Genomic DNA, 17,442 nt, shown 5'->3' on the forward strand with positions numbered 1-17,442 from the left:
TAATTAGTTATGAACTATATCTGAATTCAAGAAAGCATAAAGTTTGTGAAGAGGATCTCTCAGGGAAAATAAGTGATTTTAGAGTATATTAGTTGGCATGGATGGTCAGACTAGATAGCCATACGCTTGCCAATATTCAGCTGGCAGTGGATAGCATCTTTTTCTCTGCCACCAGCGCTAAAACCAGAAATTCAGTGCTAGGTCTCTGCAAGGTTCGCCATTGAATGTCTATTTTTTTAAAAACCTGGTTAGCGCATGCCCAGTTAAATCAATATTAAGACTTAACTGGTCATGGGCTAGTGAATAAGGAAAAATTATGTCTTACCTGATAATTTTCTTTCCTTTAGTCACAGCAGATGAATCCAGACACTTGTGGGTTATGGCCTTTACGAGTAGATAGAGAGTATTAAATTGAGCTCTGTCACATAGGACAGCATGTTTCTTGGTCAGTCAGTATCTCTCATAACAAAGCAGAAGGACAATTAGTGAAAACAATGATATAAATAGAACTACTTCATAAAGCCACTAGATATGAATCTGACAACAATCAGAACTCGATGACGCCAGAAGACCAAACACCTAAGTAAGAAAAGGAAATAAGAAAGAGAGGAACTCTGGATTCATTTGCTGTGATTAAAGGAAAGAAAATTATCAGGTAAGACATAATTTTTCCTGCCTTATCATTATCAGCGGATGAATCTAGAGACTTGTGGGATGTAGCAAAGCAGTCCTCATTAGGGTGGGATAACAAAAGCTATTTGGAGAAGCCAATGTTACAAAGGAGGCTAGCGAGCTAGCTGCCACTAGGCAGTGAAACTAAGGGCTCCTTTTACTAAGTTGCGATAGCGATTTTAACGCACGCTTAGCGCGCGCTGAATTGCTGTGTGCGCTAGACCTTAATGCCAGCATTGAGCTGGCATTAGTTCTAGCTGCATAGCGCGGGTTTAGCGTGTGTTAAAAACGCTATTGCAGCTTAGTAAAAGGAGCCCCAAATAACTACATGTTCTGAAGGAAGATATTGTTCATCTACAGATATGAAGACTAAAGGTAAGAATAGAAAGAAAACACTCACCTTTGCTGACTAGAAGAGGATAAAGGCCCATAGCCACCACCTAGTTATAGGTAACCAGCCTAAGAAGAGCATGGACCAGACCAGGTATAGAAAGGGACCGGAGAACTGCAACTGAATAATGAAGCAAAGCTCATGCTCAAGCAAGGAGGCATGGATTACCAAACGCTATGAAACTAAACTTAAAATCTAATACTGCAAGGAGTTAAACTGAACAAGTAAAGCTGGAGCAGAGGACCTGTGCCAAGATGAAAATGAATAGTAGTGCCCTAAAGGGGCAGAAACCATACCTAGAAATGGGATGGACCAGTATCCATAGAGAAGGCTCAACCTTCTCTCAATAGTGAAACTGTGTTCCCATGCAGAGCTGAGTTGCATTCTGCAGTCTGAATATGAATTGTGTTTCATATTCTGAGCTGGAGGTGGACCCTACACCAGGTCCTCCATCAGCGGAAGAACTTAAATGGAGGACTCCCGACCTGGGAGAAGTTGCAAGGCCTCAGCAGGAAGATGCTATGCCCAATATTAAAGATGGAACTGTGCTCACATATCATAGAAAGAGCTGAGGGCCCCATAAGGATGAAGCTGCTGCTCCCACAGCCATGCTGACCCCTCAAGACGGAGCCATACTCAACACACTGGACTGAAGCTGCTCTCCACATACGGAGACAAGCTGTACTTTGCATACTGAAATGAGGCCATTCTCCCCAGACAACCATGAAGCTATGTTCCACAGATAGAGATGGAGCTGTATTTCACCTTCAAATGAAGGTGCATCATAGGCCAAGAAAGGCTGAGTATGAGATGATGCTAAAGTCAACAAACAGTGATGAAGGTGTCCACAACATACAGAGGCGACTCTGGATTTTATCTACAAGAAACTGTGCTCCACATTTCGAGGTGGAATTACGCTCAAATGTAGAGGCAGTATTGAACTTGACAAACCAAGAAAGAATTGTGCACAATAGCCCAATACAGGATTATGAACTACACCTCAAGAAGAAGTTGCACACAACATTCAGAGATGGGGATGTGCGCTCTATCCAGCGATGGAATTCTGTCTCACATCCAAAGGCTTAGAAGTGTCCTGCTATCAGATATTGATTGAACTCTACATCATGAGTGATGGGGCTACATCCAACATTCAGAGGTGGAGATGCGCCCCACATCCAGAATCGGAGCTGTGTTCCAAATTTATATATGGAATTGTGCTTTATCTCCAGAGATGGAGCTGCACTTGAAGAGATGGAGTTGTGCTCTACATTCAGAGATGGAGCTCTGCTCTACACCTAGAGAGGAGCTGTGCCCTACAATCAGAGATGTAGTTATGCTCAACATGCAAAGAAGAAGCAGTGCCCAACATCCAGAGATGAAGCTGTGTTGCATTCCCAAAGCTGGGAGCGTGTTCAAATTCCAGAGCCACATCTCCCTCCTAGAGGGTAAGCGATGGAAATCAGCTGAGCACTGAATTCAACCTGGATACAGATGAGAAAGCCATAAACTGAAGAAGATGGTGCAAAAGCTAGACTAATGCATAAGAATGTTGCAATGCACCACCGGCAACTGTCAGAGTATTACAACTATCAACATGACATGAGGAAATGAGAGGCTGGTTATCCTAAAGGCTGGATTTGCAAACCGGCACTGACAGCCTAACTCAAAGCTAAAATTCAGACAAAAGATACCCATATAATATCTGGAAACATACAATTGATTCTTGTATGAAATACAGCAGAGGTTGTAGACCCCGGTATTGCCTCTAAGCTGTGCACATGAGCGCATGCTGTGGTATGCAGCCTGTGCCTGCTAGGAGTGTCCCTAGAGCAGTGCACAAGTCTAAACTAGATTCCTCTCAAATATCCCCTTTTAAAGCACAATTTGAATCTATGGATGAATTACCTTCTTTGTTCTATAGAGGGAGCGGGAGAGCAGGAGTGCAGGATTCCCATCCCCCACTGAAGCCTAGAATGATTACCCAGAAATAATTTCCTGCTGAGGGTTTGTGGCGGGGCTGCAGACTGCTATCCCTAAGAACCAAGCTACTTGAGAATCAGAAGCAGCAGGAACAGGGTCAGGACAGGCCACAGCACCCAGGGCTGAGAGCTCTGGATGTCAGCCCAACTCCAGAATCTATGGAACTGATTGAGGCTGGGGAAGAAATGCCTCTGAGTTTACTAGAGGAACCGCTTGCTATGGAGCTGGAAGTAAACCCTGAGACAAATGCTGAATTGCCTAGTGAAATCCTGCCCATGGAGGTATGCTGCATAAAAACCAAGTGACTAACTCTGTTGCAGTGAGTACTTTGAATTTGATTTTTCTATCTGCCTGCAAGCGCTGGATATTTCCAAGCCAGCTGAAGAGTAAAGAAGTTTTGTTTTGAACTGTGCAAGTACTTTGTTTTTTTTTATATTTGTTTTTCCTCGTTGGAAGTTTATTGATCCTTTCCTGGTGGGGGAAAGTGAACTGTTTTCAGTCCCAGAAAGTGGGGTTTGCTCCGTGTTCATAGTGGTGGGATAGAGGGCCAATTTTATGGCAGATTAACACCACACGGAGCACACTATCTGACCAGCACTCTGCTGCTGATGAAGCCAGTGCGGGCTTTGTATGACTTGTGCTGAAGTAGTGCAGCCTTGAAGTTTATTTTGGTTTTTCAAAATTTTCCTTTCTTTTGCTGTTCATACTTTTTTGACAGTGAATTAATGTGGACTCTACTCTGTTGGGGAAGTTTCCTGTTGGATGTTTTGAATTATCCTTATTTTGATACACTCACAGAGACTAGTGACTTATTCAGTTTATAGTATTGACATTGAGCCTATATAAGCACAGTCATCCTGACAAGTTTACTGTTTATTTTTACTTTGAAGAATACAATTCCAGTTTGTTTTGAAGAAGAACTTACCTGGTGCGGTGGTATCCTTATTCTAAACACTTTATCATTTTCCTTGTGCTGCCTGCAGCGGCTCACAAGAGGTTTTCTTGTACCGGTGGCTCAGGACCACCTTGCCTTGAGGTTGCCGGTTACAATGCGCATGGGTCAGAAAGGGAATGCACATGCCTAACAACTTTTTACACACTTTTTTTTTTTTTTACATCTTATTTTATTGGGAAAATAGGCTGCACCACACATGTCAAAACAAGGTGGAAAACTTGTGCACAAGATGTTTTTCTTGTGCACATGTGTCAGCAAATATTAGAGGGGAACATTGATAGGAGCCAACAGTTCACAATGATTGGGGGTGCTGAAATCATCACATCTTACTTGGACAAAGTGAAGGCATTTGCCCATTATTGGAGGTACTAAAGCTGGCTCCTGTATTTGAGGTCCTAGGCCAAGACAAACAGTAATCTGCAGCACAGACATAGATAGGAGATCTTATGCTGTGAAGAATAAGACTACATAAGGTACAACATGCAGGGCAGGATTAACCAATAGGCCAAGTAGGCACGTGCCTAGGGCCCAAAATGGTCAGGGGGGCCCGATGAAGGAGGGCATCAACATTGTTTTTTCCAAATGGCAATGGGCCCCTCCAGCATCGATTGGCAAAGCGCCCCCCCCCCCCCGACCGGCAATGCAGGCCCCACCCTGATCGGCATCGCGGGCCCCCCTATCGACGGAAAGTAAGACAAGCAAGCAACGCGGGTAAGAATAGCAACAGGAACTGTAATTGTGGAAGCGGTGCTGCTTGCCCAAAGTTTCCCTCTGACGCAGCTTCCTGTTTCCGCCTGGGCGCATGGTGGGGTGGGGCGGGGCGGGGCAGGGGGCCCAGTGTATTTGTGTGCCTAGGGGCCCTCGACAAATTAATCCTGCCCTGACAACATGCAGTTGATATGAGAACTGACATACAAATGACCAGAAATATCTTCCAGCACATTCACAAATACAGATCATCAGATTAGCAAGTAACTGACCTCAGGATTCACACCCAGGAAGTGATATAAGGGAGGGACTTTAGGGGAGGCACGCAAGATGAGCTACCTTTTATTTTTATTATTAATATTAGTTCAGGCATGTAAACATTTCAAATTTGATACAATTCTACTGCAGTGGCAGAAATGACACTCAGAAATCGCTCTTATTTTCCACCACAGTTCAGGTAGAAAGCAAATCTGCTAGTAAAACTTACTTTGACCAAAATCACCACTCTCCCCAATTTAGAGGGTGTCATTATTATTATGAAGATGTAGAGTTACAGTCAGACAGCATAATTAGATGCTGAAACATCAGCCGGCAGAAATGGCAAGAGGAATCATAGAATGCTCCTTCAGAAAGCACTGGAAAGGGGTAGCAAAAGCTCAGGCTAAAGAACAGACAGCAGGTGTCTCCTTGGAGGAGGGGACCCAGAGCGATTGACGGCAGAAGTGTCTAAGTAAGAATAAGCCTGAAGCAAGAAAATAAACTCAAGAGAGGAGCAGTACCTAATATCAGGAGAATGAGGCACAGCAAACTATGCGAACACTGAAATTAGTTGACTGAGAAAACAGCAGGGAGAGCTCTCACTTGCGGAGCTTGAAATGCGAGTTTTCAAAATGGTCACAGGTACTAGTGACTGCATGGGAACCTCATTACCCTGCCATCACCAATGCTACCTCTGAAGGCTTTGACCTGAACGGTGTCCTGCCGCTGATCTTCACTTCCCAGGGTGAGAATCAGGGCAGGATTAATTCTTCAGTGGGCCCTAGGCACACAAGTACACTGGACCCCCCTACCTACAGCCCTGCCCACTCCCCACCCCTCCCACAGCCCTATCCATTCCCACACCCTTCCCACAGACTGCCTACCCACTCTCCACTCAGATAGCACTGTAAATATTAAATTGGCACCTAAAACACTATTACACCACCTAATGGAAAAATAATTCCACATGGAACTGCCACAATTTCTCTACACAGAAACTACATGTTAGAAGAATACCACATCCTGGTCACACATGCAAAACACAGAACCGCAACAAATATGAAACTAGGGATCATAGATCAGTAATAGCAATATAAAGGCAAGAAACTGAGCTGGAAATCTCAAGAAATCAGACTTGTGTATAGCAATACTAGAGAAATTGAAAGTGAAATACAAGATATCAGAAATGGGCATTTTTAAAAGCTGACATATTCCCTTTAATACATTTTTTTTCCTGCCTTTATTTGAGCATTCTATTTTCCATCCCAGTGTTTTTCTTCAGCTTTTCTGTTTTTTTCCCTGTCATTGCAGGGTCTACTGCTCATTTGGCGTGTCTTCTTTCTTCATACCCACCCTTCATCTTTCTTCTGTGTCCCTATCTGTCCTGTCCAGCATATCCCCTCTGTGTCCTTGTTCCTTTTCTCCCCATATTCAGAATCTGCCCTCAGTCTCTATCTCTCCCTCTGTGATCAGTAAATATTGTCTTTATGCTCCCTCCATGCTCAGAATCTTCTCTGTACCCCTTCTTCCCTCTCTCTTTCGTTCTGCACCCCTCCCCCCTTACCCAAGGGCTAATATCTCTCTCTATTCCTTGTTCTCCCCTGAAATCCAGTCTCTTCCCTTCTCTTATCCAGATTCAGTCTTTCTTTCCTTCTCCATTGCCCCTCGATCCAGTGTATCTCTCTCTCTCCCTACAGTTCAGCAGCAACTTTCATTCTCCATCCCCCAGATCTAGCAGCACTTCTCCCTCCCTCTCTCTCTCCCCTCCCCCTAGATCCAGGTACACATCTCCTTCTTCCTCCCTCAGCCCAGCAGCACCTCTCATTAAGCTCCCCAGGTCCAGCAGCACTCCCTCTCTCATATCCAGAAGCACTCTTCCTGCTTTCCTTCCATCCCAGGTCCAGCAACACCTCTCACTGTTCTCTCCAGTTCTAGCAGCACTCCCTCCCTCTTGCATCCCCCCCAAGGCCAGCAGCATCCTTCCCTCTTCTGTCCCAAGGGCCAACAGTACCTTTCCTTCTCACCTCCCTTTCCAGTTCCAGCAGCACCTCTCCCTATCATCCAGATCACAGAGTCAGCAGTACCCCTCCCTCTCCTGTCCCCAGGGCCAGCAATACAGAATCTCCCCCAATCTAGAAGCACCCTTCTGTCTCATCCCCCCCCTTCATCACCAGGACTAGCATCCTTCCCTCTATCTTCAGGGCCAGCAATATCCCAACCAACCCTCTTCCTTCTGCCCCCAAGCTGGCACCACTGTTCCCATTCAATTGTCTCACCGTCTAGGATCACTGAAGATAGTGGAAGCCCAGCTATTCCTACATGCAAACTCATGACCTTTGGGTAGGCTGGGCCCTGCCTCTTCTATGCAGTTTCCTATTTCCTCAGAGGCGGGGCACAGCCTAGCCAAAGGTCATGAGTCTGCATGAAGGAATAGCTGGGCTTCTACTATCTGCAGCGAGCCAGATGGTGAGAGACCTGAATGGAAGTGGTGGTGCCAGTTTAGGGGCAGAAGGAAAGAAGGTTGGTTGTGAGATAGAAAGAAATGTTACTGGCCTTGGGGATAGAAGAGGGATGGGTGCTGCTAGATCAGAGAGGGTGGCTGCTTGTCCCAAGGGAGGGTGGGGGGGGGGGGGGGGGGGGGGGGGGAGATGAGAGAGATGGTGCCGGCTCGGGGGAGGGGGAAGGTGGAGATGAGAGAGCTGGTGCTGGCTCGGGAGAGGGGGAAGAAGGAAGAAGAGCTGTTCGGCGCTGCAGTAGATGATGTGATGTCATTGGAGCAGTGCATTGAGCCCCCCTGATCTTCTCAGGCCTGAGGCACGTGCCTACTAGGTCTACCCTTTTATCAGTCCCTGCTGAGAGCAACACTTAATAGTCTCAGCTGAGATAGAAAGGAAAAGAAACTTAAAGGTATACTCACCACTTTAAAGGGTTGACAAACCTAAAGCAGTTTTCAGTGGCTCAGAACTAATTTAGCTTCCTCAAAGCTGTGGCCATTAGAAGATGCCAAAAAATAACCCTTTTTTCATAAGGATTGAGAATGGGGCAGTAGCATAGAGGGAGGATGAAGTGAGGTAAAGACCTGGCGCATCAACTGTACCCCTTAAAGTAGGCACTGTTAGTCTAAACACCCTCAGCTCAACTGAACTGAGAAACAGATCATGAGCAAAGAAGAACAGAAAACCAGGAGCTTGTGAGAGACTATCCATCTACCAGCTAGAGATAGAGAATACTGGACGGTCAAGAAGCATGTCATCCTGTATGAAAGAGCCCAGTTTAATGCTCTCTATCTCTACCTGCTGGTAGATGGTCATAATCCACAAGTCTCTGGGTTCATCTGTAACTGATGAGAAGGAAAGTTAGGATATCTATTTATGTGATCCTCTTTATGTGCTAAACATGGGTGGTTAGCTCTGAATATGGGAGCTAACCGGACTCTGCCCCTGAAATACCCTTGGAATGTGTCTGATGTAGCTGGTTTCCACTTTGGTGCTAATTAGTCATTTTCAGAACCACTAACCAGTTAAGTGTCATTGAAAATGACTGGATAGCTGCATACACATGAGTTAACTGGTCAGTTGCTATTTCTAGCTGATTAACTCACTTTAAATATCAGCTGGATGGTCTTTATTTACTATCATTATCTACATTTCTATATCTCTGAGTTTCCTTCTCCTGAAGATGCAATGGTAATAGAATTTTTGGTGAATGAGACACAGATTGACCAGTACAAGCTCGGTAAACTATGTATAGAGAGATTTAAATAATAAAACAAACAAGGTTCTTACTCAGTCTTGTGTGTGTCAATCCTATGAAAGAGCTCACTCAATTCTTCTCCACTCAGGACTCCATCAGCAAAATAAGCTCTGAATTCATCAAATGATAGTTTACCATCATCTGAAATCAAAAGCACATACATACATTGGCTTGTAAAGCTTTACCAGTCTCTTAATATCAGTCTCTGTTTAACCTAAGAGGCATATATTTTAAGTCATAGACTAAATTATCATAATTAAAATGATTCAGTAAAATGTTGCTAGATAAAATAGAAACAATGTCCTTGGCAGAGATGTGTACAATATTGTTAAAGTGCTGTAAGTGCACAGAAATCAAGATGGCAAAGATTTGCAAAGGGCAGATATGAGCCCAGAATATATGAGTATTTTAATAATACCCAATGTGGACCATGATTTGCCAACACATGGGCTGCATCAGGGCACAGAAAAATAATTAAACAAATACTTAAATACATATAAAAATGAAAATGGCATTGCAAACATCACATAAAGTGTATGACATCTAAGTGATGACAATATGTGGTCCATATAGGGCATTGTTAAATAAAGAACTCATTTTATATACTGCTCTTTTTTTCATATTTGCCTTGTTGTGGATCTGTGTAGTCTCTTGTGGACTGAAGGTCTGCAAAGTTCTATTGAAAATTATGTCACACATTCATTAACTTTCTATATTTAGTCACGTAAAATGCTGGGATTTCTGGTGGCATGTCTGTCTGGAATGGAATAATTTATTTGGCAATATAAAATTTTCAGTATTAGTCAGCTAAGGGGGGCGTCTTTATGAACCCCACCATGCAGTTTTACTATGAATTATTTACTATGGGATTTACTAAACTGCAGCAAAATTTGCTTATGTTACTTCAGCCCACACTGAGGAAGAGGAGCTATCTTCTAAGCCAGGCCTAGGTCAAGGAGTACAACTGTAGACCAGGGATGGAGCTGGCTGTTGACTGCTAAGTGGAAGAAAGGAAGACAAACAGGCAGATTGATAGGCTTAAGAGCGATAAATCCCTGGTACCGGATGGCATCCATCCGAGGGTCATCAAGGAACTGAAAGGGGCTATAGCTGGACTTCTTCAACTAATAGCCAATCTGTCGATCAAATCGGGAAAGATTCCGGAAGACTGGAAGGTGGCGAATGTTACGCCGATCTTCAAGAAAGGTTCGAGGGAGATCTGGGAAACTACAGACCGGTGAGTCTGACCTCAGTACTGGGAAAGATGGTAGAGGCGCTGATAAAGAACCGCATCATTGATCACCTTGATAGACACAGGCTGATGGGCACCAGCCAGCACGGTTTCAGCAAAGGCAGATCGTGTTTGACGAACTTGCTGTACTTCTTTGAAGGATTAAACAGGCAGATAGACAAGGGTGACCCAGTCGACATTATATATCTGGATTTTCAGAAGGCGTTTGACAAGGTTCCACATGAACGACTACTTCGGAAAATTGCAAGGCATGGAATCGAGGGTGAAATACTCACGTGGATTAAAAACTGGTTGGAGCAAAGGAAATACTTGGACTGGAAGAGCATCACCAGTGGGGTGCCGCAGGGCTCGGTGCTTGGACCCGTGCTCTTCAACATCTTTATAAATGATCTGGAAATTGGAACGACGAATGAGGTGATTAAATTTGCGGACTATACAAAATAATTCAGAGTAGTGAAGACGCAGGGGGACTGCGAAGATCTGCAACGTAACATAATCAAGCTCGAGAAATGGGCATCAACATGGCAAATGAAGTTCAATGTGGATAAGTGTAAAGTGATGCATGTCGGTAACAAAAATCTCATGCACGAATACAGAATGTCCGGGGAGGTACTTGGAGAGACCTCCCAGGAAAGAGACTTGGGAGTTCTTATTGACAAGTTGATGAAGCCGTCCGCGCAATGCACGGTGGCAGCGAAAAGGGCAAACAGAATGTTAGGAATGATAAAGAAGGGGATCACAAACAGATCAGAGAAGGTTATCATGCCACTGTACCGGGAAATGTGTGCCCTCACCTGAAGTACTGCGTTCAGCACTGGTCGCTGTACATGAAGAAGGACATGGTACTACTCGAAAGGGTCCAGAGAAGAGTCACTAAAATGGTTACAGGGCTGGAGGAGTTGCTGTACAGTGAGAGATTGGAGAAACTGGGCCTCTTCTCCCTTGAAAAGTGGAGACTGAGAGGGGACATGATTGAAACATTTAAGATACTGAAGGCAATAGACTTAGTAGATAAAGACAGATTGGTCACCCTCTTCAATGTAGGGAGAACGAGAGGGCACTCCCTAAAGCTGAAAGGGGATAGATTCCGTAGTTACGTAAGGAAGTTTTTCTTCACCCAGAGACAACTGGAACGCTCTTTCGGAGTCTGTTATAGGGGAAAACACTCTCCAGGGATTCAAGACAAAGTTGGACAAGTTCCTGCTAAACTGGAACATACGCAGGTGAGGCTGGACTCATTTAGAGCATTGGTCTTTGACTTAAGGGCTGCCGCGTTAGCGGACTGCTGGGCAAGATGGACCACTGGTCTGTCCCAGCAGCGGCAATTCTTAAGTTCTTATGATGGGGGTGGTAGAGAAAGAGCAATGGGCAGGGAGAAAAGCTAGCAGGAATGGTGGGAGTGAATGAAAGAGGCTGGCTGTCATATAGGGAGAGAGGAAAGGGTGGGAAAGATTCCAGCTGGTTGGAGGGAGACAGACTGCCTGAAATGAGAGGCAGAGAAACTGGAAGGAGAAAGAGAGAAATGGCTGACTAGAGAGAGGGAGCCAGGAAAAGAGAAGACAGACTGACTAGAGGGATGAAAGAGAGCAATGGCTGGTGAAGCAGGGAAATTGAAGAAGGGTGAGAAGCTGGCTGGAAGAAGGGAAAGAATCGGTTGAGGTATGTGAACAAAGAAACAGAAGAGCGGGAAAAGCAGAGAAAAAAAATATAAAAAGAATGCAAATAAAGCAGAAACATATCAGCCAATCCTATAACTGTTCTATATAGGTGCCCCAAGGATGCATAATGAGACCCAAAACAGCATCTGGGCACTCAGGTTCTATTAAAGAATATTAGTGGAACCTGGTATCCAGCATTCGTTCACATTTAACCCAGTCATAGATATGACGTAACTGCAGTCACATATGCAATTTACAGTTTTCTGTAACCTACATGCATAAGTGGGAGCCCTGCCCATGCATATATAACTTTGGCCCCCTTTTATCAAGCTGCTTTAGGGGTTTTTTTTATTGCAAGTTGCTGCAGTAAAAGCTTTGACGCTCTTAGGAATTCCTATGAGCATCGAAACTTTTACCGTAGCGACTTAGGATAAAAAAAAACCCCTAAAGCAGCTTGATAAAAAGAGACCTTCATTTTTATACGCTGTGACACTTAAGCGTGCCCTTACAAAACAATGCTTAGGTATGTGTAAGTGCTAGCATTCCATTAATTTCTGCGCACAGGGAGTGAATAAATGCAGGCACTCGGTTATACAATTACCCTTCACACACATGCTCCTGAAATTAAGAAGTATAACTTTGTGGCATAGCAGAACAGAAAGTAGGGGGGGGGGGATTTGCCATTATAACTTCACACTAGGAACACTGGATAAGGCAGAGGATATTTTTTTTTGTTGAAGAGTGGTTGGAACTGATAACACAAATAGCAGCTCTCAGGAGCACCTCTCCTATAAAGAAGACAGACTGGAAAAATAGAAGTATACCTCACATCATTCCTTCAGGATGAAAATGCTTAAACTGAAAAGAATAAAGGGCAGCAGAGCACAGCTCCCTCTCTCCATGCACATAAAAGGCACTGCTGGCAAATAAAAGGTCTCTGAAATCTAGGAACTGGTAAAGGAAAACACTAGAGAGGGTAGAAGAACAAGAAGCACCAAAATGCCATAAATATAATTTTCTCATAGCAATAAAAGATACGCAGTGCCAAGCTTTGACTAATTAATGACAAAGGAACCGAGAAAATTGCATTAATATTTTACTTTTGCTTTCAACAAACAGAAAAAGATTGAAATTTTAGTAAAAACTATTGCATACATTTGCCATGTGCCCTGCTGAAAAAAGGAGTACGCTTTTCTTTTAAGATCGCATTCAGCTAAATTTGTAGATTTACCTAGCATTATCACTTGAAGTGCTTCCATTCTTGTTGCTCTTTGTGTCTCTCTAACGCAGGAGACCCGTCTCTTATGTCAAACAATAAAGTGCCTATGGAGCTGCCCTATTTCAGCTTACCACTAACATTATACTGAGCCATATTATCAGAAATGTAGGGCAACTGAAAAAATTGCAACTTGAGCGCCTGCAGAGTTTTCCAGAGCCTCCATCAAAAGCAGTGTAATTTCACCTTTGTCTGACTTCAGAGCATTACTTTACAGTGGGACATTCTGGGCCTGATATTCAGAAAATGCTGAGCTCCTAATTGTATGCTGCTTAACTAGTCTCCTAAATTTACACCCTTTTTCAGCCAAATTTAAGAGCACAACTTGTTAATTGAAAATACATCGTAAGTTAGGAGGTTAACAGTTATGCTCATAAATTTAGGCCTGCCATTTATGAGTCTAATATTGGAAATCAGTACTAAAGCTCTTAACGTCTTTTCTCCACCCTAAATCAATATTACAATCAAAGAGCTGGAGCTGTGTTCAGAAAGATATTCCTCCGAGTATAAATACCTGCTCCGTATCTGGGTAACCATTTTTGGTTTCTTTCTGCTTTTCTACCCCCTGACTATATACTCTGGGGAAGAGTCCTTCAATTGTAAGCTTTAGCTTTATAGGCCCCCGAGGTCTACAGATTACTATTCCAGCTTGGGTGCATAAAGTCAAGGAGTTATTCAGGAGAGCAGAGGTGACAAAAATCACTTAAGCATTTGCAATCCCTCCTCAGTTACTAATGTGAGGAGGGGGGTTTCCTGTATTCCCTGAATGTAAGTGTAGAAATTCGGCAGGCAGGCCTCTGATTAATGGCAACAGTGAAGCTATCATGCACACTGTGTGGACTCCTTCCACTATCAGGGGCAGAGAGCTACTATTGGCTCTTTTGAAACAGTCAGAGGTTTTTTTTCTGCACAGACAGGCAGTTGGAGTCAGAAGAGGAAGGGAGTAGAGAGAAGCATTTTGTCTCGCTCTTGTTTATAGCTTTGTGGGAGCTGGTAGAGAATCGGGAAGGGTCCAGGGATATTTATTGAGTGAAAACTCTGTTGCAGGGGTTGTGTGTTCTACCCCTATTTACGAGTTGTGAAGACTGAGGACCCTCCCTCACTTAACATTTATTCTTGTTAGTGCTCATTAGTTTTTGGGGTCGCTAGTTTCCTCACAGATGTTCTAGTCAGATTAAGGAAGAGCTATTAGTAGTTTCTTTTCTTTTTAGATGCATTAGAAAGCATATTTGGCACTGCAGAAAGTGGGCCTGATCTGTATTTTAGATTTAGAAACATGGGTCAAGAAGAGGGAGAAAATCTTTCAGATTATCTCTGGAGGCTAGAAGCTCTGCTTAGGAGAATAGTCAGGAAGGATGGCTTATCTTAGCACCCTTCAGAAAAGACTCTGCTTTGTAGAACTAAAAAGAGGTGCTCCCCATCCAGGACAGGGTGGGTGTGGGGGGATATCTTTTTGGTTATAATTAATTTGTTGGATGGGATGGGAGGGATATTTTTCTTCTGCATGGTTATTGATTGAATTTAAGTGCTTATGTTGTTTATTAATGTCAGTAAATTTCCTGGCACTTTGTATTAGTTTGGAATATTAATAAAGATTAAAAAAACCAACAAAACAAATGAATGATCATGCACCAGAGGTTCCATGAGAGGAAAACAAAACCTTCTGTGGCTTTACAGTTGCTAAAATAGGTCAGGGAGGAAGAGGAGCAGGAGGCAGTAAGTCTGGCTTTGGTAGGGGCAAAGAAAATCCCTGAACCACCTGCTAGGTCTCTTGCCCAGATGAATTAAGTGGCTTGCTTAACAGAGTCTATTAGGCAGTTAGAAAAGAAATAGCTTCCTTGAGAACCCAAGATAGTGCTAACCTATTCCATAAGTTGAGAGAGAAGTAGTGGATACAGTGGTAACTAAGGACCGAGAGAAGGACTTGTGGACCCTAATGGCCAAGCTGTGTCAGAAAGTTGCAGCCCTGAAGGAGGTGCAATTGCTGAAAAGAGAGAAAACCAGAAGAAAAGAACTCTGGAAATAACAAGAAGTACAAGGAGACTTGATCATCGCCCAATACACACAATTCCAACCAAAACGTAAAAAAACACTTCTTTTGAAGCGAGCCCTACCATATTGCATTTACCCCTTCCACCACTTTCTGCCCTTTATTTTTATTTTCAATCTCAATGTATTTATTAATTTACCATGTCCCTCCACCTGTTTTGTTTCCATTAAGTCAGTCTGTTATGTGTATTTTCTTACCTTACATTTCTTTTTTTTAGATATTATTTATTTATAATTTTACTTTTTTTATTTTAGACTTATTCCATTGTAAACCGTTTAGGTACCTGTTTGATAAACGGTATATCAAAGAATAAAGAAACTTGAAACTTGGATAAGGAAAAGATTAGGCCAACTTCTGAATACAGGTATACAGAAGGAAGCCACTGGCAAAGCAGTAACCCCACAAGCCAGATAGGGTAACGTAGAGCCCCATGTGAAACTAAACCCACCAAACCACAGGAAAACTTCAGGGGGATCCACAAGGCAAACAGCTCCAATACTAAACCAGTACTCACTCAAGTTTCTGACTCTACTATATCCGTGAAAGTAGAAGGGAAACCAGTGAAGGCACTATTAGACAGTGGCAAAATAAACAAAAAAAAAAGAAACCAACAAATCTGCAGTGAAGATGCAGCAACGAAAACCCCCCAAAAAAGAACTGCAGACAATGTACAAGGTTCAGGAATATTTCAAGACAATAAAAGGTTGTATTTCCAAAGTTGGTCCTCGATTGTGTCGAGTACGGACCCGACATGGTCCATGTTTCGAAAAACACTTCTTCCTCAGGGGTCCGTGATGCTCAATACATTTCTATAAGGAATATAGCAATTGAACATAAAATTCTGGAGAGACATGGCAAAACTCTCCTGTCAGAGGTACTGCGTGTCAGAGGTACTGCGTGTCAGAAATGTGTGCGTGTCTGTCATACACACACACACATGCATGCACGCACGCATGCCGGGAAGTTGGAAAGAATCCCACATGCTTTCCCTACTTATTTGCCTGTAGTTTATAGCTACTGAATTAAATTCAGATACTGGATGTTTAGTGAAGCTCAAAAAGGCCTCTGCTCCCCCCTGTATGATCACCAAAAGGGGGAAGGGACAGAAGGGACTCTTTTGAACACAGCAGAAAAGAACCCCATAATTGTGTACCACCTGCCTCTTGTAGTTCTTCTGTTATTGATGATATTATGCACACTATATACACACACCAGGGAATTGTGTACCAAAAAATTAAAATAATGTACAGAAAACCAATATATTTTGAATGGAATCGTATTTGCAGGTACTTTAACACTTGGATCTCCATCAGCCCTAGCTTCTCAGTCCAGTGTCTTCCTATTGGCCACATGAACAGTAATGTTCAGTAGTTCTCTAATGAAAACAGGTTGCTAACAACCATTAAATAATTTACTGACCAATGTGTTTGGTAGGTTGCCACAGGGCCAACAGGCTTCAGATTCTCTAGCCTTTAGTTTGCTGATAAGTAACCAAATATGGTTAGAGTACCAGGCTGAGAACCAGGGAAGCCAGGCAGTGGCGTCGCGAGAGTGAGTGGTGCCCCTCCCCTGCCCTCTTGTCTGCCCCCTGCTCCTTCCTGCTCCCTCTTGCCATGCGCGTCCCCCTTCCTTTCCCTGTATCTTTTTCATTTTCCAGGCGGGAGCAACATCACGAACCTGCTGCCTGCGTCGTGTCAGCTATCCCTCTGATGTCCCTTCCTAGGCCCAGGGCCCAGAAGTGATGTCAGAGAGAGGCAACACCAGTGTGGGCAGCAAGTTCATAATGCTTTTCACCTAGGGAAAACTAAAGAGGTACAAGGGGAGGGAAGGGAAGGGGCGTGGGAACGCGCAGTCAGGAAGGAGTGGGGGGCATAGAGGAGGAAGGGGCCGGCAGCCCTACCAAGACCGCATCGCCTCCCCCCCCTTTACTATGCCACTGAAGCCAGGGCTCAATTTCCAATGTTGCTTGAGATCTTAGGCCCAAATTCTGTAACCAGCGCCTAAAGTTAGGCACCTATTTCAGAGGCGGCCAACTAGATAGGCGCGTATCTAAATTGAAAAACAAGCTCAATTAATCTTCTAATCAGCACTGATTGAAACCTAGGCGCCTATCAAGAAAGCGCGATTCTGTAACAAGGCACCTCTATAAATTTAGGCGGTCTTCAAAAAAATAGGCGCTATGCATGTTATTTGTGTGCATGGTTACGTGTTAGGTGCCTTCTTGCAGAATCCCTGCTCTTAAGCGTGCTTAAGCGCTTACATGGGCGCCTAACTTTTAGTTGTGCCTAGAACTGGCCTATTTATTGGGCGCCTTCAAAATAGGTGCCCAAATAGGTGCCGCTCAGTGCGATTCACCAAACAGCACCCAATTTTACTTGAATCATGCTGAACAGTGCCTAATTAGGCGCCTAACTTTTGGGTGCTACTTATTGAATTTTCCCTTTAATTCTCCATTGTAAGCCCTCCAGGAACATGAAAATACCTACTGT

General features: G+C 43.7%; 1 protein-coding gene across 7 annotated transcripts in view; it reads right to left on the reverse strand.

Moving 5' to 3' along the window:
* NECAB1 (N-terminal EF-hand calcium binding protein 1) overlaps positions 1–17,442 on the reverse strand; it is a 319,716-nt gene that overhangs the window by 189,143 nt on the left and 113,131 nt on the right. For all 7 annotated transcript variants that reach the window (XR_004538301.1, XR_004538300.1, XR_004538299.1 and 4 more), the window contains one exon: positions 8,750–8,858. Coding sequence is in view for 1 of the 7 variants with exons in the window: in XM_033933237.1 (XP_033789128.1) it covers positions 8,750–8,858 (109 nt within the window). In the remaining 6 variants the exon portion in view is untranslated. The remainder of the gene's footprint in view (positions 1–8,749; positions 8,859–17,442) is intronic.

Source organism: Geotrypetes seraphini, chromosome 2 (assembly GCF_902459505.1).
Source record: "Geotrypetes seraphini chromosome 2, aGeoSer1.1, whole genome shotgun sequence".
NCBI classification, from domain to species: Eukaryota; Metazoa; Chordata; class Amphibia; order Gymnophiona; family Dermophiidae; genus Geotrypetes; species Geotrypetes seraphini.